We start from the raw sequence: 14,777 nt of genomic DNA, 5'->3' as shown, positions 1-14,777 counted from the left end.
GGTTTTACTTCCTGAATACTTTTGAGTGTATCTTATGGATTTTGGGCTGTTGATCATGAAATCACCATGAAATTTCCCTATCACACACAATGTTTTTGAAATTGCCTGTATTTGTTATTTCAATTCATAATTCAAGACAATTAAAATGTTGCCCACAATGTAAACTGAAAATTTTTCTATCTTGTCCGGGCATGCCTGAACATGTTTAGGCAGGGTGGATGCTGTATGGGAGAACATGTTTTAGAAAGGCTATGAAAGTCTCACGCTCACACTGTTCTGTGCTTTGCATTTACAGTTATATCGGTTTGCAATCACATTGATGCACATGCTCTTTGTGTGCATCATGCTGTGTGTACTTACTATAATAAATTAATTTTTAGGAGTATTTGTGATACAAAATGTCTCGCCAATGTTGTAATAGATATGATACTTCGTTTTTTATATATAGTTTTTTAAAAATATATATATAATGAGTATACACTTAAATCCCAAAGACAGAGCATGACTCTTATTAAGAAAGCCTATGAGCTCTACTTTGGGTGTAACATTGTCGACTGAGACAGAGCCTGGGCTCCTCAGAGGTACTCAGAAGGCAATGCCGTTCACTGTCCTGATGATATGGCGAGATCAGGAGAGTCTTGTGACAGACTGCTACTTCTGTCTGACCAGTATGTCTGTTTCTCTGCTAAAATCAAAAACAAAACCATTGAATTTCCCAATCTTCAGCCATGAGACCTGTGCCGTATGACGATAGTCTTCCAGGACTGAAGCTACCAAAGACATGGAGTCTAGAGGAGGCAAATGAAGAGGCCATGATACACAATTCAGGAATGGAAAAAGATACTGATACAGGTTTTGAACCCTTTATGTCGAGTGAGCCTCATCTGATAACTCGATCTGAATTAAATGACCCGGTTGGTTACTTTGGTTTGTCAAAGGCAAAAGCAGAGTTTCTGGGTTCAAGACTGCAAGGGTAGAAACTGCTGTTACCAAGCACAAAAATTCCCATGAAGGGTTTCGATATTTCAGACAGCTGTTAGCCAAAATAACTAATGCCGAGATTAAGGAAGGTATTATTGTTGGTCCACAAATCAAACAGGTCATCAATAACAGGCAATTCGAAGAGCTTCAAGTAGGACTGGAGGGAAAATTGCATGGAAGACATTCAAGTATGCTGTTGAAAATTTTCTTGGCAACCACCGAGTGTGAAGCTCCATGTGGCTAGTTGGCAACAAGCCCCAAGCATACAAAGCCATGAAATACAACATGTCAACCCACACAGAATGCTGGAGGAACTATTCCTCCAGCACCCTGTGTGTGTGGCTTGGATTTCCAGCATCTGCAGATTTTCTCTTGTTTGCGAAGTACAACATATCACTAAAGATTCATTTCCTGCATTCCCATTTAGACTTCTCCACTGCGAATGTTGGTGCTGTCAGTGACGAGCATGGTAAAATGTTTCACCAGGACATTGTTGTAACATTGAGACATTTTGCTATCAAAAATATTCCTTAAAAAACCAAATTATTATAATGAGTACACACAGTATGCTATGCGCATCGAGCATGCACATCAACGTGATCACAAACCAACATGCATGTAAATGCAATGCATAGGACAGTGTAAGCTGGATAAGCTGCTGTACTTACACCCAGGGCTACCTAATGATAAGGGGGCCTTGTTGTATTGAATGTTGAGAATAACTTTAACTCTGTGACTAGATGATCCTAACAGGTCATCCTTGCCAGTATTGCTCTAAATAGTAGTGTAAGCACATTATACTCTGGCTCAATCCATTGATTTCAGTGGTCAGTAATCAAGATTATCTTGAATTGCTGCAAAGCCAGGTAGTTCTGCTATCCATGTAACAGATAAAGGTAAAATAGTAATGAACTGGAATAATGGACAAACGACTTGGCATAATTCACACTGAGAAAAAGGGTAAAAGTATGAAATAACCCGTATTCCTATTTGTGTAAAGTGAATGATCATTTGTAAATAAATGCTTAGCAATGTATAGTTTTGAGATGCGGGAATACCTATAATTACTGATGCTGAGTTTCTGTTGTGAAAATAAAGACTCTGCATGATGCTGGATAAGGTTTGCACAGACTGAAAGAGGCCTTTGTTTTAGCAACTAAGAGAATTGCAGTCCATTGTCGGTTCTGCTCGGAGGGCACAGTTGACTTTTATTGTCAGCTCGTGAGAAAGTGAAGAAATCTTCCACTTCCAATCCCCTGGGAAAGCCTGCCAGTGTTGAGCTACTATGTTTCCTTGTTTGTGTAGGCTATTAACCCCATTAAATTTACCCTCCCCCTCACCTTCAAAACCAGGCTCAAATAATAGTGGCCATCTTCTGTCTTGTAAAAAAAAACTTCTACAATTAAATGGATACAGTTTGGTATCACCTGTAAAGATTTACGAAGCACTGAGTCTCTTCTGCCATTTTGCTCTGCGTCAAAATTTATCATTCGGATTTTAAAATAAATTTATCGTTTTTGGCATTTCAAACTTTTATCCCTCTTTGCAAAGATATTAGAAATTCTGATAGTGGGCTGATACCAAAAAGCTGTGTAACAGTCCATTCTGCCCATTTTTCATTCGTAAGCAGCCTTTCTTGTAAGCTGAAAAGCAAAATAAAACTGCAGTACTGAACGAAAGGCACAAAGTGCTAGAAATATTTCACAAATCAGGCAACATCTATGGAGAGTGAAACAGAATTGACATCTCAGACTGATGACCCTTCATATTTTTAGTGTTGGTCACCATCTGATAGGTTTGTGTATTGGCCAGCTAAAGTTGTTGGAACAGTATCCAGTAGTTGAAAATCCAAAACCCAGGGATTTCAAGATTGTGACAGATAAGTTGAGCCAAGTCAGAAATAAAACTAAGCCATGTTTTCAACTGGGTTGTTGGTTTGTTGAAACAGCATTTTAAAAAAAAACGCCAAGTGCTGTTAAATGGGGTTGGTAGAGATCGATACGTGGTAGTCAGCATGACTGGTAAGCCTGAGAGGCTGTTTGTGTAGTGTGACTCTGGTAAGAATGTCGTACATCAGTGTAATGAATCCTTGGAATTCACAGCAAGGAGCATTCTGGGGTTGGTTCTTCAAGAGAAAATGCTGTGGATTTGTACACCTAACGGGAATGGGGGACCACAGGGTCGTGCAGGAGAGAGAAGCTAAGGCAAGAGTTGAGGCGTGATTTTTTTTGAATGGCATAGCAGGCAAAAGAGCATCAAGGGTACGTTCCTTTCTCTCTCCATGCCGTATATGTGTGTCTTTACCATGACAACCGTGATCTGTTGAGATTCTGGTTTGCTGTCATTTGCATTTTGGCAAAAACTAAATGTATACTTAAAATATTTGCTCTTTTAAAAAATCTGCAACCTGAAGTTGGAAGGACTGTGCTACATCAAGATCGTGTATAGTCCTTCCAACCTGGAAACTGGGCAAATAGGAAAGCTCAATAATGAAAGCACTGGCATGGAGAGCTTGAACATCTGATGTGATTTGTATTTTCAAAGTTGTTTGCCCTCTGCAGGTGCTGTGAAGTATCTGGAATGCTCTGCTCTTACTCAGCGGGGTCTAAAGACGGTCTTTGATGAAGCAATTCGAGCCGTGCTGTGTCCACCACCTGTAAAAAAGCGTAGAAAGAAGTGCACTGTTTTCTAGGAAGAGGCTGTCCAAGAACCATACCTTCACGGCAACGCAATCTGCTGGTATTTTATCCAAATCGTGGCCCTGTGTGGAATGAGACTGCAGAAGAGAGTGTTCTTGTCGCCTCTCTTGTTGGAACAGCTAGCCTTGAGCGTCAAGTCCTGAAGTCAGTAATTACTCTCTTAGCAATGTGTTGGATTTTTAATGTGAGGCAATGTGACCGTCTTCATGAGTGGACTCCATTTTGTTTTAAGCTGCAGTATCCCCACTTTTGGTAGTTTTATCCAACTCAATGCAGTGATTGCCAAATTTATTCTTCCATTGTGGAATCAGTATTACTGGGTCATTTCATCTTTGTGATCTTAACTTTTTGATTTTTAATGTGAAGCTGGACTATATGAAAACACGGATTTGGATTCCCTGTTAATCTGCTTTATCTGCAACTTCACTGCGAGAAAACATGATCCCTGATGTTTCTCTGTGCAGTAGCTGTTTAGACCTTCATAATCGGTTCACTGCCCTTATTGGTGCTGTCTAATATTATCAGGACGTTTAGACCTATGCATAGCAGATCACATTAACAATTATTAAAGTCTGGACTCCTGTTGCATTGCCATTTATTGTGGCAACATTTTAAACATTGTTTCAGATAAGCATTTAAATGTTCTGAGTCCCTCAGAGGACATGGAAGTTTATTAAGATTTTTGTGTAAATTAACTTTTTTTTTGCACAATTTACTTTGGCTTTTTTCTAACTACATGGTTATAGGAAATCAAAATGAGGGATACTGCAGTGTTAATTATTGTAGACATACTTATGACCTTCCTGTAAGTGGCTCTGATTAGTATGGGATCACTGAGTGCAGCATGGGTAAAATGCAAATTTAAAGGGGGAGGGGGGAAGGGGGGAAAAGGCTTGTGTATGTGAAAGACTTGCGTGATAAAGGCTTTCTGCTGGTTATGTAAAGTCGGTGTTTAATTGTTCTATTCATTAACTTTATTACAACACTAGCAGACCTATGTTATGACAGATAATTGATCAGGGTTTCTCCATTCCACATATTACATAGAAACTGCACATGCAGTTTGTAATTAGCAATGTGGCATTCACGTGCTCCAGCTGGTACTAACAAACCAGTTTTGCCAACATGCTGTATTCTCTTCATATGTATCACTGGCCTGCATGATTTGACCCCTAATACTTTATTCTAATATAACATCCCAGCCTTAACCCAATGAGAGCTCCGGCACTCCCAGGAACATCAGTGTTTATTTTTGTCTTGTTTTTTGTGATATCTTAAATGCATTCATACAAGTTTGGAGATTTCTAATGATACATTCTCAAGGTGCAAACTCTTGAACCAAAATGTGTTTTCAAATGAATTTCATTAAATATTGTAGTATCCTCATTACCTTGATTGTTTTTTTATTACCTTTGTAATACATATGTTTTGATTATATTTTAAAGATTCAACTGAAAATAGCTCTTCATACCACTCTGGACTCTTCAGAATCGAGGTACTTACATTCATGCCAACTATCAAGAATCTATCCAGACTAATATTTTATCACCAGTTGGACTAGAATTGAGATAAACACAACCTCAAAGTGTAAAGAAATGTAAATAATTCAAGCAGAATAATTTTTAAAGCAGCTAATGATTAGACAGTAACTACAGGATGCAGAGTAGTTACACTGCAAGTTTTCTGCTGCAGCATAACCTCAACCACAAAGGCTGATCAACACTACTGTGGCGATAATTCTGGAAGCACAAGGGGTTCCATCATGACTGTCATATTGGTTTTGGATTCCCGGCCAGAAAATAAATCAGCACCACCTAATATAAAGTGAAGAGTTTTGCAACCCAGACCAGTGTTTTTACTCATGACCCTGTTTGCTCTTCAAAGAAAGGCTGAAAGCACTGCATGTCAGTCCGTCCCTGTTTTACCAGAAACCCTTCTTACTATTTGTGTTTGCTGTGCCAAGTGTCATTTTACCTCCACTGCTGGCAATGCTAACAAACAACTTTAAAGAATAGTTCCTACTGGGTAAATCAGCATCTTCACATAACGCTTTACTTTCAGCTACACTGTTGCACCAGTTATTTCTTGCTGGTTCTGAGAAAGATGCTACTGCCTCCTAATGGAGATATTGTAGCACAATCTGTCACTATGGAAATGTAACAGTTACATGGAGTTGATGTAATACAGCCATAACATTTTATAAGAATCAAAGAACTAATCACTTCTGGTAGAAGATCATTTTAGAGGATTGCTTTTTAAGGTTTAATGTGTGGTGACCATATTGCTTCAGAAGTTCCTACATTTGATACAAGAATCAAAAACTGCTTTCACTACATTATCCTATGCCTTACATATCACCTCTGTGCATTCTACAATAATGACTAAGCTTTTCTTTAGCTGCCACGTCAATTCTCAAACCCATTCCCATCCTCCTTTGTCCTCCCACACACTTTCAGAACCCATCTTGTATTCCAAAAACATCATCTTATTTTCCATCCAGGCACCTTGCGACCTTCAAGACTCTATTCAACAATTTCAGATAAGCAGCCTTTCCTACTTGCGTCTGAACTGGCCAGTTTTGGGGAAAAAACACAACGCGATCATCATGCAACACAAACCCAGTTATCCCACTCTACAGATGCTACCCAACCCACTGATTTCAGACAAAGTTTGATATCTCCCCTCCCCACCCCCTGCCGTTCTTGTGTACTTTAAACCTCCTCCAAGCAAATTAGCTCTGATTTTATAAAAACTTCAACCACTCTTGGTGAATTCCAAAAACAAGGCTACATCACTTCTGCTTTGCAACTTAAAGTATGTGAATAATCTTATTTTAATTTCTAAAGTCAGATCTAAAACATTCATTCTCTCAATCCATGGAATTCATCGTGCCAAGTCATTGGGTATATTGAAAGAGGAGATTGTTAAGTTTTTGATTAGCAAGAGCATCAAAGGTTACAGGATGAAGGCAGGAGAATGGGGTTGAGAGATATGAAAAATCAGCCATGATGGAATGGTGTTACGTACCCCGTAACTGGGTGTCTAACCAGCAGAGAAAGAAGAATTTGTTGGAGTCTGGTGGTACTATACTAAAGGTGTTTATTAATAAAAAATAAGCAAAACCATATCAATAATGCAAACATACATATAAAACAAGTTAGCAGTAATAAACCTAAAAGTGTAGGAATAATAATAATCAATAATAAACAAGCTCTATCGATGTCTAGGGGTAAATAAATTGTCATAGAAAAGTATAAAGTTCAGTTCATAAGTGCTGATGTAGTTATGGTTGGTGTATTGTAATTGTTGGAGAGAGAGAGAGAGAGAGAGAGCGAGATGTAACAGCTACAGTCAGGCAAACCTTCCTTTACTTTCTTAATCCGTTGTATCGGTGTGGTCATTCAGTTATGACCTCTCCGTCCTTCTGCTAGACCGTTCTTCTATAGTGGACTCGTCACTCTGGCATGAGTGGACACACACACACACAAGTCCCCACCGGCCCTGCTTTAACACTGTGAGCTTTACTGACTGATCTCCTGATTCGGTCTCTGAAGCCCCCACCTTTCTTGTGGGTTCCAACACTCAATCAGTGTCCACTGGCGTGTCTGGAGGGTGTCTCTCCAGACCTGTCTTTTATCCCTACTCACGGGGACTCAGCTATCCATCACTCCTGAATGACTGTGACCATCAAATAAGCCCACTCCTTCAGTCCACTGAGGAATGTTTATGAGCAAACTATTGTCCTTGCAGCGAAACAGTAAATAATTCAAAAAAGGAGTCACAATACGGTTAATCAGCGATTTTCCCCCTCTCTTATCTGTCGCCGATGTTCTTGTTTTTCCATCTCTCTTTCTCATGGTCAGCATAGCAACAGTAATAGTTTGTGTTTCTCGGGGGGGAATGGTTAACTCTGTACCCCATTGTCCATCAGGTCTGTTCATCACTCATAACAATGGCAGAGAAGACTAAATGATCTAATTCTGTTCCATTGTCTATGTTCATCCAATACCTGTGCAATTTTTCATTTGGATTTCTAGTATTTGCAGTTTTTCAGACAACTGTTATCCATGTTGTTAGTAATTCAGAAATCAGATTGCATTAGAACTAAAACTGTTATAAATGTTCATGAAGCTATCTGATGCAACATTTTAATTGATTTTCTTTTAAAATATTACTCATAATGCTAACTCTTTATTGAAGTTTGTCAGACTAATGCCCACAATCTTATTTATTTATTTAAATTAATGTAATACACACAAAATGCTGGAGGAACTCAGCAGGCCAGGCATCTGCTCATCTATGGAAATGAGTAAACAGTCATTCGGGCCAAGATCCTTCATCAAGACTTGAAAAAGGAGACCAGGTTAGAATAAAGCGGGGAAAGGAGAGGAGGAAGAAGTACAAGTGATGGGTGACACTGCGAGAGTGGGAGGGATGAAGTAAAGACCTGGGAAGTCAACTGGTGAAAGAGATAAAGTACTGGAGAAGGGGGAATTTCATAGGACAGGACTGAAGGCCATCTAAGAGGGGGAAGGGGGGAATAGGGAGGTGATTGGCAGGAAAGAAGATGAGAAGGGGAAACAGAAAATGGGAATAGTAAAAGAGAAAGTGGGAGGAGGGCAATTAACACATTTGAAAAATCAATGCTCATGCCATTAGGTTGGAGGCTACTCAGATGGAATATAAGGTGTCACTCCTCCAACTTGAATGTGTCCTCATCACTGCAGTAGAGACCGTGGACTAACATGTCAGAATGGGAAGTAGAATTGAAAAGCTCCTCCACTAATTTGAGTGTATTACTTTGACTTCCAACACCTGCCAATTTTTCTCTTGTTTGGGATTCTATTAATTGAGATACAGTGAGGAATTGGCCCTTTGAGTAATGCCTCCCAGCAGTCCCCCGATTTTAATCCTAGGCTAATCACGGAACAATTTACAATGCCCAAATAACCTCCCAACCAGTACATCTTTGGACCATGGGAAGAAACTGGAGCGCCCAGAGGAAGCCAACAAGATCACGGGGAGAATGTATGAACTCCTTACACACAGTGTTGGGAAATGAACCTGGGTCTCTGGTACCGTGAAGGGTTGTGCTAACTACAACGCTACCATGCCACATTAAAGACAGAAACTGAGAGAGTCATTCAGCTTGAACAGATGCATTAGAAAATCCGACACACTTCAGCAACATTATCGCACAAAGTTCCCAGGAATAAACAGTGAAATGTTTGAAGTGGGCTCTTTGCAACGTTAAAACCATTTACAACTGGATTAAACAGAATTTTCCCTTTATTGCATGATTAGCCCATGAATTGTTTTATGAAGATAGAAATCCTCCGTCCACAAGCAGAGTCACTCCATTTATCATTGCACTTTTGTCACTGAGGAGGAAGATTATTGCATTCACTACATTTTCAAGTTCTGCAGGAGGAATGAGAAAAAAAAACCTATTAATCTAAAATTTGATGAAGGTGGGCAGGAGCAGAATAATTGGTCATTCAAAGGCGGTGTTCAGTGGAGTTCTACAAAGCTTGAGTACTCAGTCCTGATTTGGATGTCACTGTAGGAGTCATGATAAAGAAGAGTGAGAATGATATTAACAAAATCACTGATGAGGAAGAGACCCTTCAATTTAGGGATAACTTTATGAAGGAATTGCTTAGAAGGATACAGAATAAATGCAGGCTGGATTGGGGACCTTGGTCAGCATGGACAGTTTGGGTCAAGGGGCCAGTTTCCACGATCTATATCACTAATACTCTGATCAAAATCCTACACAAAACAAACCAAAAGGGATCACTAGACAGAGCGCTTGACCCTTAAAATTTCCTCTCTCACATCCCAAGAAGGTGGATGTTAGGTCATATCTTGAAGCTAGCTAAAAGGTTTAATATTTTGAATGTTTTCTTTTTGTTTTTAAGAATTACACAGTGATTGCAAGTACTTTAATTCTCATCCTGCTGTTCCAGCCACCCACCATCTCCTAAGTTCCTGGCACAAATATAGCCCTAGTTTCTGTATTACAAGCTTACAGCTCCATCTTCAGTCATCTAAGGGAAGCAAAATGCAAAAGCAATGTTTTGTCTATGAATAAGATTAAAGAATAATATCTTTTGTTTCAGGTCATTTATAAGGCCCTACTGAACTCTGAAGTTCAAAATGATATTTGCCTGCTTTCTCTAATATTTATTGGTAATTAAAATATTTTAATCATGTTTAAACTTGTTGAGACACTAGCAGTTGTACTGGATTCACAAGCCACCAATTTTAAGAGCAGTCTTGCTGGTTTTATGAGTCGATGATGCCCAATACACACCCAGACAAAATCATGGTTCATGCTATTGGCCATGATAGTTGTGTTCGAACTCCTTCAGGTCTGTAAGTACAGCTCAGAATGAACATTCAAAGTGTCAAAATTATCCTTGTCACTTGCCTGCAAACTTGCCCATTGGGATGCGAGACAACATTCCTGATGCTTTTACTGGATCACTCCATGCAATCCGACCCATTGCAGTCATCACCACTGTGGGGTTCACGGCATTCACTCTTATCTGTGCCAGATTCAAAAATGCTGCTTTATTACAACATAAATTAGGTACTTTTAGATTTTCACCTTTAAAATTCCAGAAATCTCTTCCAAAATGAACAAAGTGAGAAATCTGAACCACATCTGTAAAATTCAATATCCTTGCTACACGGTTCATTTTTCAATACATCCAATGATTAAAATTAGTCCGTACAATATTGTGGTAATTGCTATTAACTCTTCATACCACGTGTAACTCTTGCTTCAGCTAGCGGCTTACTATAGGGGGTGATAGCCCCCGGCCCAGCCAAACTTAAGAAATCTCTTTTGGGTGGATGCTGTGCGATGTGTCCCCTGTTACAAATCAGTACCCCGAAATAACAAACTGTACACAATATGTGATTAAACGATTAAGCTTTATAATTCTTACTTCGACTATATGGTTAATAAAGAAAATGAGAAAAATAGAAAAGGGGCCCAATCTTACAAGACAGTCTATTGCTCAATGTTGGAGCTCATTGATAAGCCAATTGTCACTGCCCTTTGGACCCTTGCTCCAAGTGAACCCTATCTGGTGGTCTACCAACTCGCTCACGTCTTCTCTCCTCATCTCTCCCCGGCAAAAAACCACAAAAATCTCTCTTCCAGACTTCAGGAAAGAACAACAGCATTCCAAACCCAGTTATCTCTAGTCATAACCCAAACATTACTGCTAAAGAGGAACCATTACATTATCAGTAAAACCCCACAGCATGTTACGTTCTTCCCCCCACCAAATTTAGTCATGTCCTCATGATATTGAAATATTTTGCCAACCCTTCCTGCAAAACACACAGCCCAATCCAGGTGTAAAAGGCAGTGACATAGCTCCCCAAAACAGTAGGGGTCACACTTTATTCCCCTGGTGCTACATAGGCCAACCTATCTGGTGGTCTCCTAATTCTCTGAAACCTCCGCACTCCATCATCTAACTCTTCAGGATCCGACGCTACTGGGGATACTTCCGTCTACCTGGCATAGCCTCCCCCGATCTATCACTTATACCCACCTGCAATTCGGAGCCCTCTGTCCCGTGATCAAACCCCGCTTCCTCCCCTGCAGAGTCCCGCTGCAACCCAGGCTGCCCGCAGATAGCCCCCGCACTTCACCTCTCTCAATGGGAGAAGGGCCGGGAGTTTCTTCCTCAATCAATGGGGAATTAGCGAAAGGTAGCATATATCACACATCCAGGTCCTCATCCTCCAAATCAGTATCCCTCTCGGGTGGGGCCCGGTAGTCACCCCGCATTTTCGCAAAGTCCTTTTACTAGGTATAGGCTCCAAGTCGGGCTTTGGGTCTACCTGCACCTCTTGTCCCAGGGGCAACAGTTGGTTCCGATGGAGAATCTTGACAGGCCCATCCCCATCCTCTGGTTTCACCCAGAATACTGGTAGGTTTGGCATCTGACTCTCCACCACATCTCCCGGCAGGAGTTGGGAGAATCTCACCTTTTGATCACATCTCCACTTATTCCCTTGATTGTGCTTGGCAGCCGCGACCCCAGCTAATTCATAATCCCTTTTCAACTCGCTTCTCATGTCAGACACATACTTCAGATAAGTCTTCGGTGGTAAGTCACCCTCCTCGGCCCCAAAACAAAGGTCAATGGGCAACCTTGCCTCGCGCCCAAACATCAGATAATCCAGCGAGTGCCCAGTAGCTTCATTTTGTCTACAATTATAACTGGACCAGATGCCCAATACGTTGACTCCACCTGCTCTTCTTGCTGATCTCCAGGGTCCCGAGCATGTCTAGCTAGGTCCGATTAAACCTCTCCGGCTGGGATTACCCTGTGGGTGATAGGGTGGGGTCCTCGACTTTTTGACTCCAAGCATACCCAGTAACTCATAGATGAGTCGGCTCTCGAAATCCCGTCCCTGATTACTACGTATGCGCCTGGGAAGGCCATAATAAATGAAATACTTCTCCCATAACACTTTTGCCACTGTATTCACCTTGGTAGGAAAAGCCTGAGCATATCTGGTGTAGTGGTCCATGATGACGAAGACATTCGCCGTGTTGCTGGCATCGGGTTCTATTGACAGGAAATCCATACACACCGGGTCCAGAGGCCCCGCACTCTGCAAGTGGAACAAGGGAGCTGCCCACGTAGGCAGTGTCTTCTGCTGTATGCATCAAATGCATGACTTGCAGTATTCTTCGACCTCCAACTTCATTCGGGGCCAGTAAAACCAATCTCTGAGCAATTCATAGGTGTTTTCCACCCCAAAATGTCCAGAATCATCAAGTGATTTGAACGCCATCCTCCGGTACTTATCGGACAGAACCAGCTGGAAATGCCGAGGTCGGTCTGGGGGTGACATGACCTGTTATAAGATCTGGTTCTGGAAATCCAACCAAGGCCATTCTCATAGTAATGGAGACACCAATGCGTGTTTTGTCTTCTCCGCCTGAGCCATGTCTCCCTTTTCGACTGCCGCCCAAATGGTATCGATGCCCGGATCATCTCGCTGAGCAGCTGCCCCTTCCCCCAAGCTCAATTCCAGCATCTGATTTGTCTTCAGAGCAGTCAGGTTACAGTAAACTTGGGGTATGGTGTCATCAGAAGCCCCCAATTGATCCACTGCTCGACCCTGCCTCTCCTTTCCCTCTGCCTTCACGGTGATGGCAAACTGACACATGGCTTTCACCCCAGGGGCAGGAATGCTCTCCCACTCCTCATCCCTGTCCAGTCCCTCATGCACCCTTCGGGACAAAGAATCCACATCAATGTTCCGGCTCCCTGGCCGGTACTTCAGGCTGAAATCATAGGCAGACAATGCTGCCAACCACCGATGGCCTGTTGCTTAGTTTCCCCAAGGTCAGGATATAAGTTAGGGGGTTGTTGTCCGTCCACACCTCAAACTTGGCCCCGTAGAGGGAGTCACTCAGCTTATCCATCAATGCCAGAAATTCCAACTTGTGCGTGGGATAGTTTTTCTCAGAGGGCGACAGACTCTGGCTGACAAACTCAGTGCGTCTCAACCTGGTGCCCTGATCCTGATACAGGATGACCCCTAAATGCTCTCCGCTAGCATCCGTGTGCAATACATATGGTAATCGGGGGTCTGCAAAAGCCAGCACCAGTGCCTCATCAACAGCTCCTTCAGCGACTGAAAGGGCTCCGACGGGCTAAGATACTCGCCACCCTCCTGTCCTTTTCTCCCCCTCTCTTTCTTCCCAAGGGAGGGTAACTGCACAGAAGCTGATTCAATGGGTGACTCACTTTCACGTAGCCTTTCACAAACCTCTGACAGTAACCACAGAACCCAAGGAACAAGTGCAGAGTGCTCACAGTCTGGGGTCTTGGCCAAGTGGTAACCAATCTTAGCCGGATCTGTAGCTACTCCATCCCATGAGACCATGTGCCCATCATAGCTAACAGACGTTTGGCAGAACTGGCACTCGTCCAGGGAAAGTTTTAACCCTTCAGGTTTCAGGCAGTCCAGCACCTTCAGCAGCCTCGCTTCATGTTCTTCCAAGGTGGTTCCAAATACTATGAGGTCATCCAGATACACCGACACGTCAAGGAAGTTCATATCCCCCACCGTCTTCTCCATGACCTGCTGCAAGGTTACAGGCGCTTCCGAGCTTGGGTGTCCCCATCACTCTCGCTACTTCCCTGGGCCATATTATCATTGGCTTTGACTGGGTGAACTAGACATTCGGTATCTGGCCTGATGCAGCCACGCACTTCCTCAAAAGCAGTTCGAAACCCCGGGTGCATGGACAATGTTCCCAGAAAGCTCTCACTAGCTTTCTCCTTGCAGGCCCTCATGAGCCTCCTCAAAAGAGGGGTGTTGGTTCCCACCAGAATTGAAACGCTGCCCGTCTCAACAGGGCCCGGATGAACCAGCACCAATGTATCAAGGACCTCAGACACTCCCACATCGGCATCCGAGAACTCCGACTTCACTGACAAATAACAGTCGTATATATAATCACCAGCACTAAGACCCCAGATCTCCAGTGCCCTGAATGGGGTCAATGGTAAATGCTTCAGATACCAGTTGTAAAATGAACAGTACAACAACGTGACCTGCGACTCGGTGTCGAGTATGGCTCTAGCATAAATACCCTCTATTTGTAGAGACACACTGGAGCATGTTCCCACTAAGTCTTCAGGAATTGGGCCTTTTGCTTTCGGGGGTTCCTTGGTACATTGCTGGGAATGTACCAGAGACACCAGGCCGTTCCCTCACTGGGTTTGCTCTAAGTTTTCCCAATGACTCTCTCTGCTGAGGTACCCGGGGGCTCACTATCCTTCCGGCATGACACCTGCTGCCAGCAACCCTCTGCATTGTTCTTCCCTTTGGGGAATCCACCCCCCCATCAGCTCCATCATATGGGGGGGGGGGTCTCACCTGCTGTTAACAGCCGACGTATCTCCATTCTCAACTCAGCCACAATCTCCTCTACTGCTCCCCAGGGTAGGCTATCTGTGGTCACTTCACTGCAGGGGACTACTACTGAGGACTGTACCCTGCTGACGGAGTCCTCCCGTGCCTCTGCCACGTTCTCCTCTTCCCGTA

At 42.6% G+C, this 14,777-nt stretch overlaps 2 protein-coding genes across 2 annotated transcripts in view; one reads left to right on the top strand and one right to left on the bottom strand.

Moving 5' to 3' along the window:
- The window catches only part of rac3a (Rac family small GTPase 3a), a 31,402-nt gene extending 26,336 nt beyond the window's left edge, over positions 1-5,066 (top strand). The window contains exon 6 of the mRNA XM_073026100.1: positions 3,543-5,066. Within this exon, the coding sequence (XP_072882201.1) occupies positions 3,543-3,673 (131 nt within the window). The 3' untranslated portion in view covers positions 3,674-5,066. The remainder of the gene's footprint in view (positions 1-3,542) is intronic.
- Positions 5,067-8,997: 3,931 nt separating this feature from the next.
- Positions 8,998-14,777, bottom strand: part of LOC140714966 (L-xylulose reductase-like) — a 33,139-nt gene continuing 27,359 nt past the window's right edge. Inside the window, exons 7-8 of the mRNA XM_073026671.1 lie at positions 10,114-10,231; positions 8,998-9,101 (exon numbers count right to left, since the gene is read on the bottom strand). Coding sequence (XP_072882772.1) covers positions 8,998-9,101; positions 10,114-10,231 — 222 coding nt within the window. The remainder of the gene's footprint in view (positions 9,102-10,113; positions 10,232-14,777) is intronic.

This window comes from Hemitrygon akajei, chromosome 22 (assembly GCF_048418815.1).
Source record: "Hemitrygon akajei chromosome 22, sHemAka1.3, whole genome shotgun sequence".
Classification (NCBI taxonomy): domain Eukaryota; kingdom Metazoa; phylum Chordata; class Chondrichthyes; order Myliobatiformes; family Dasyatidae; genus Hemitrygon; species Hemitrygon akajei.
This window is presented reverse-complemented; position numbering and strand designations above follow the sequence as displayed.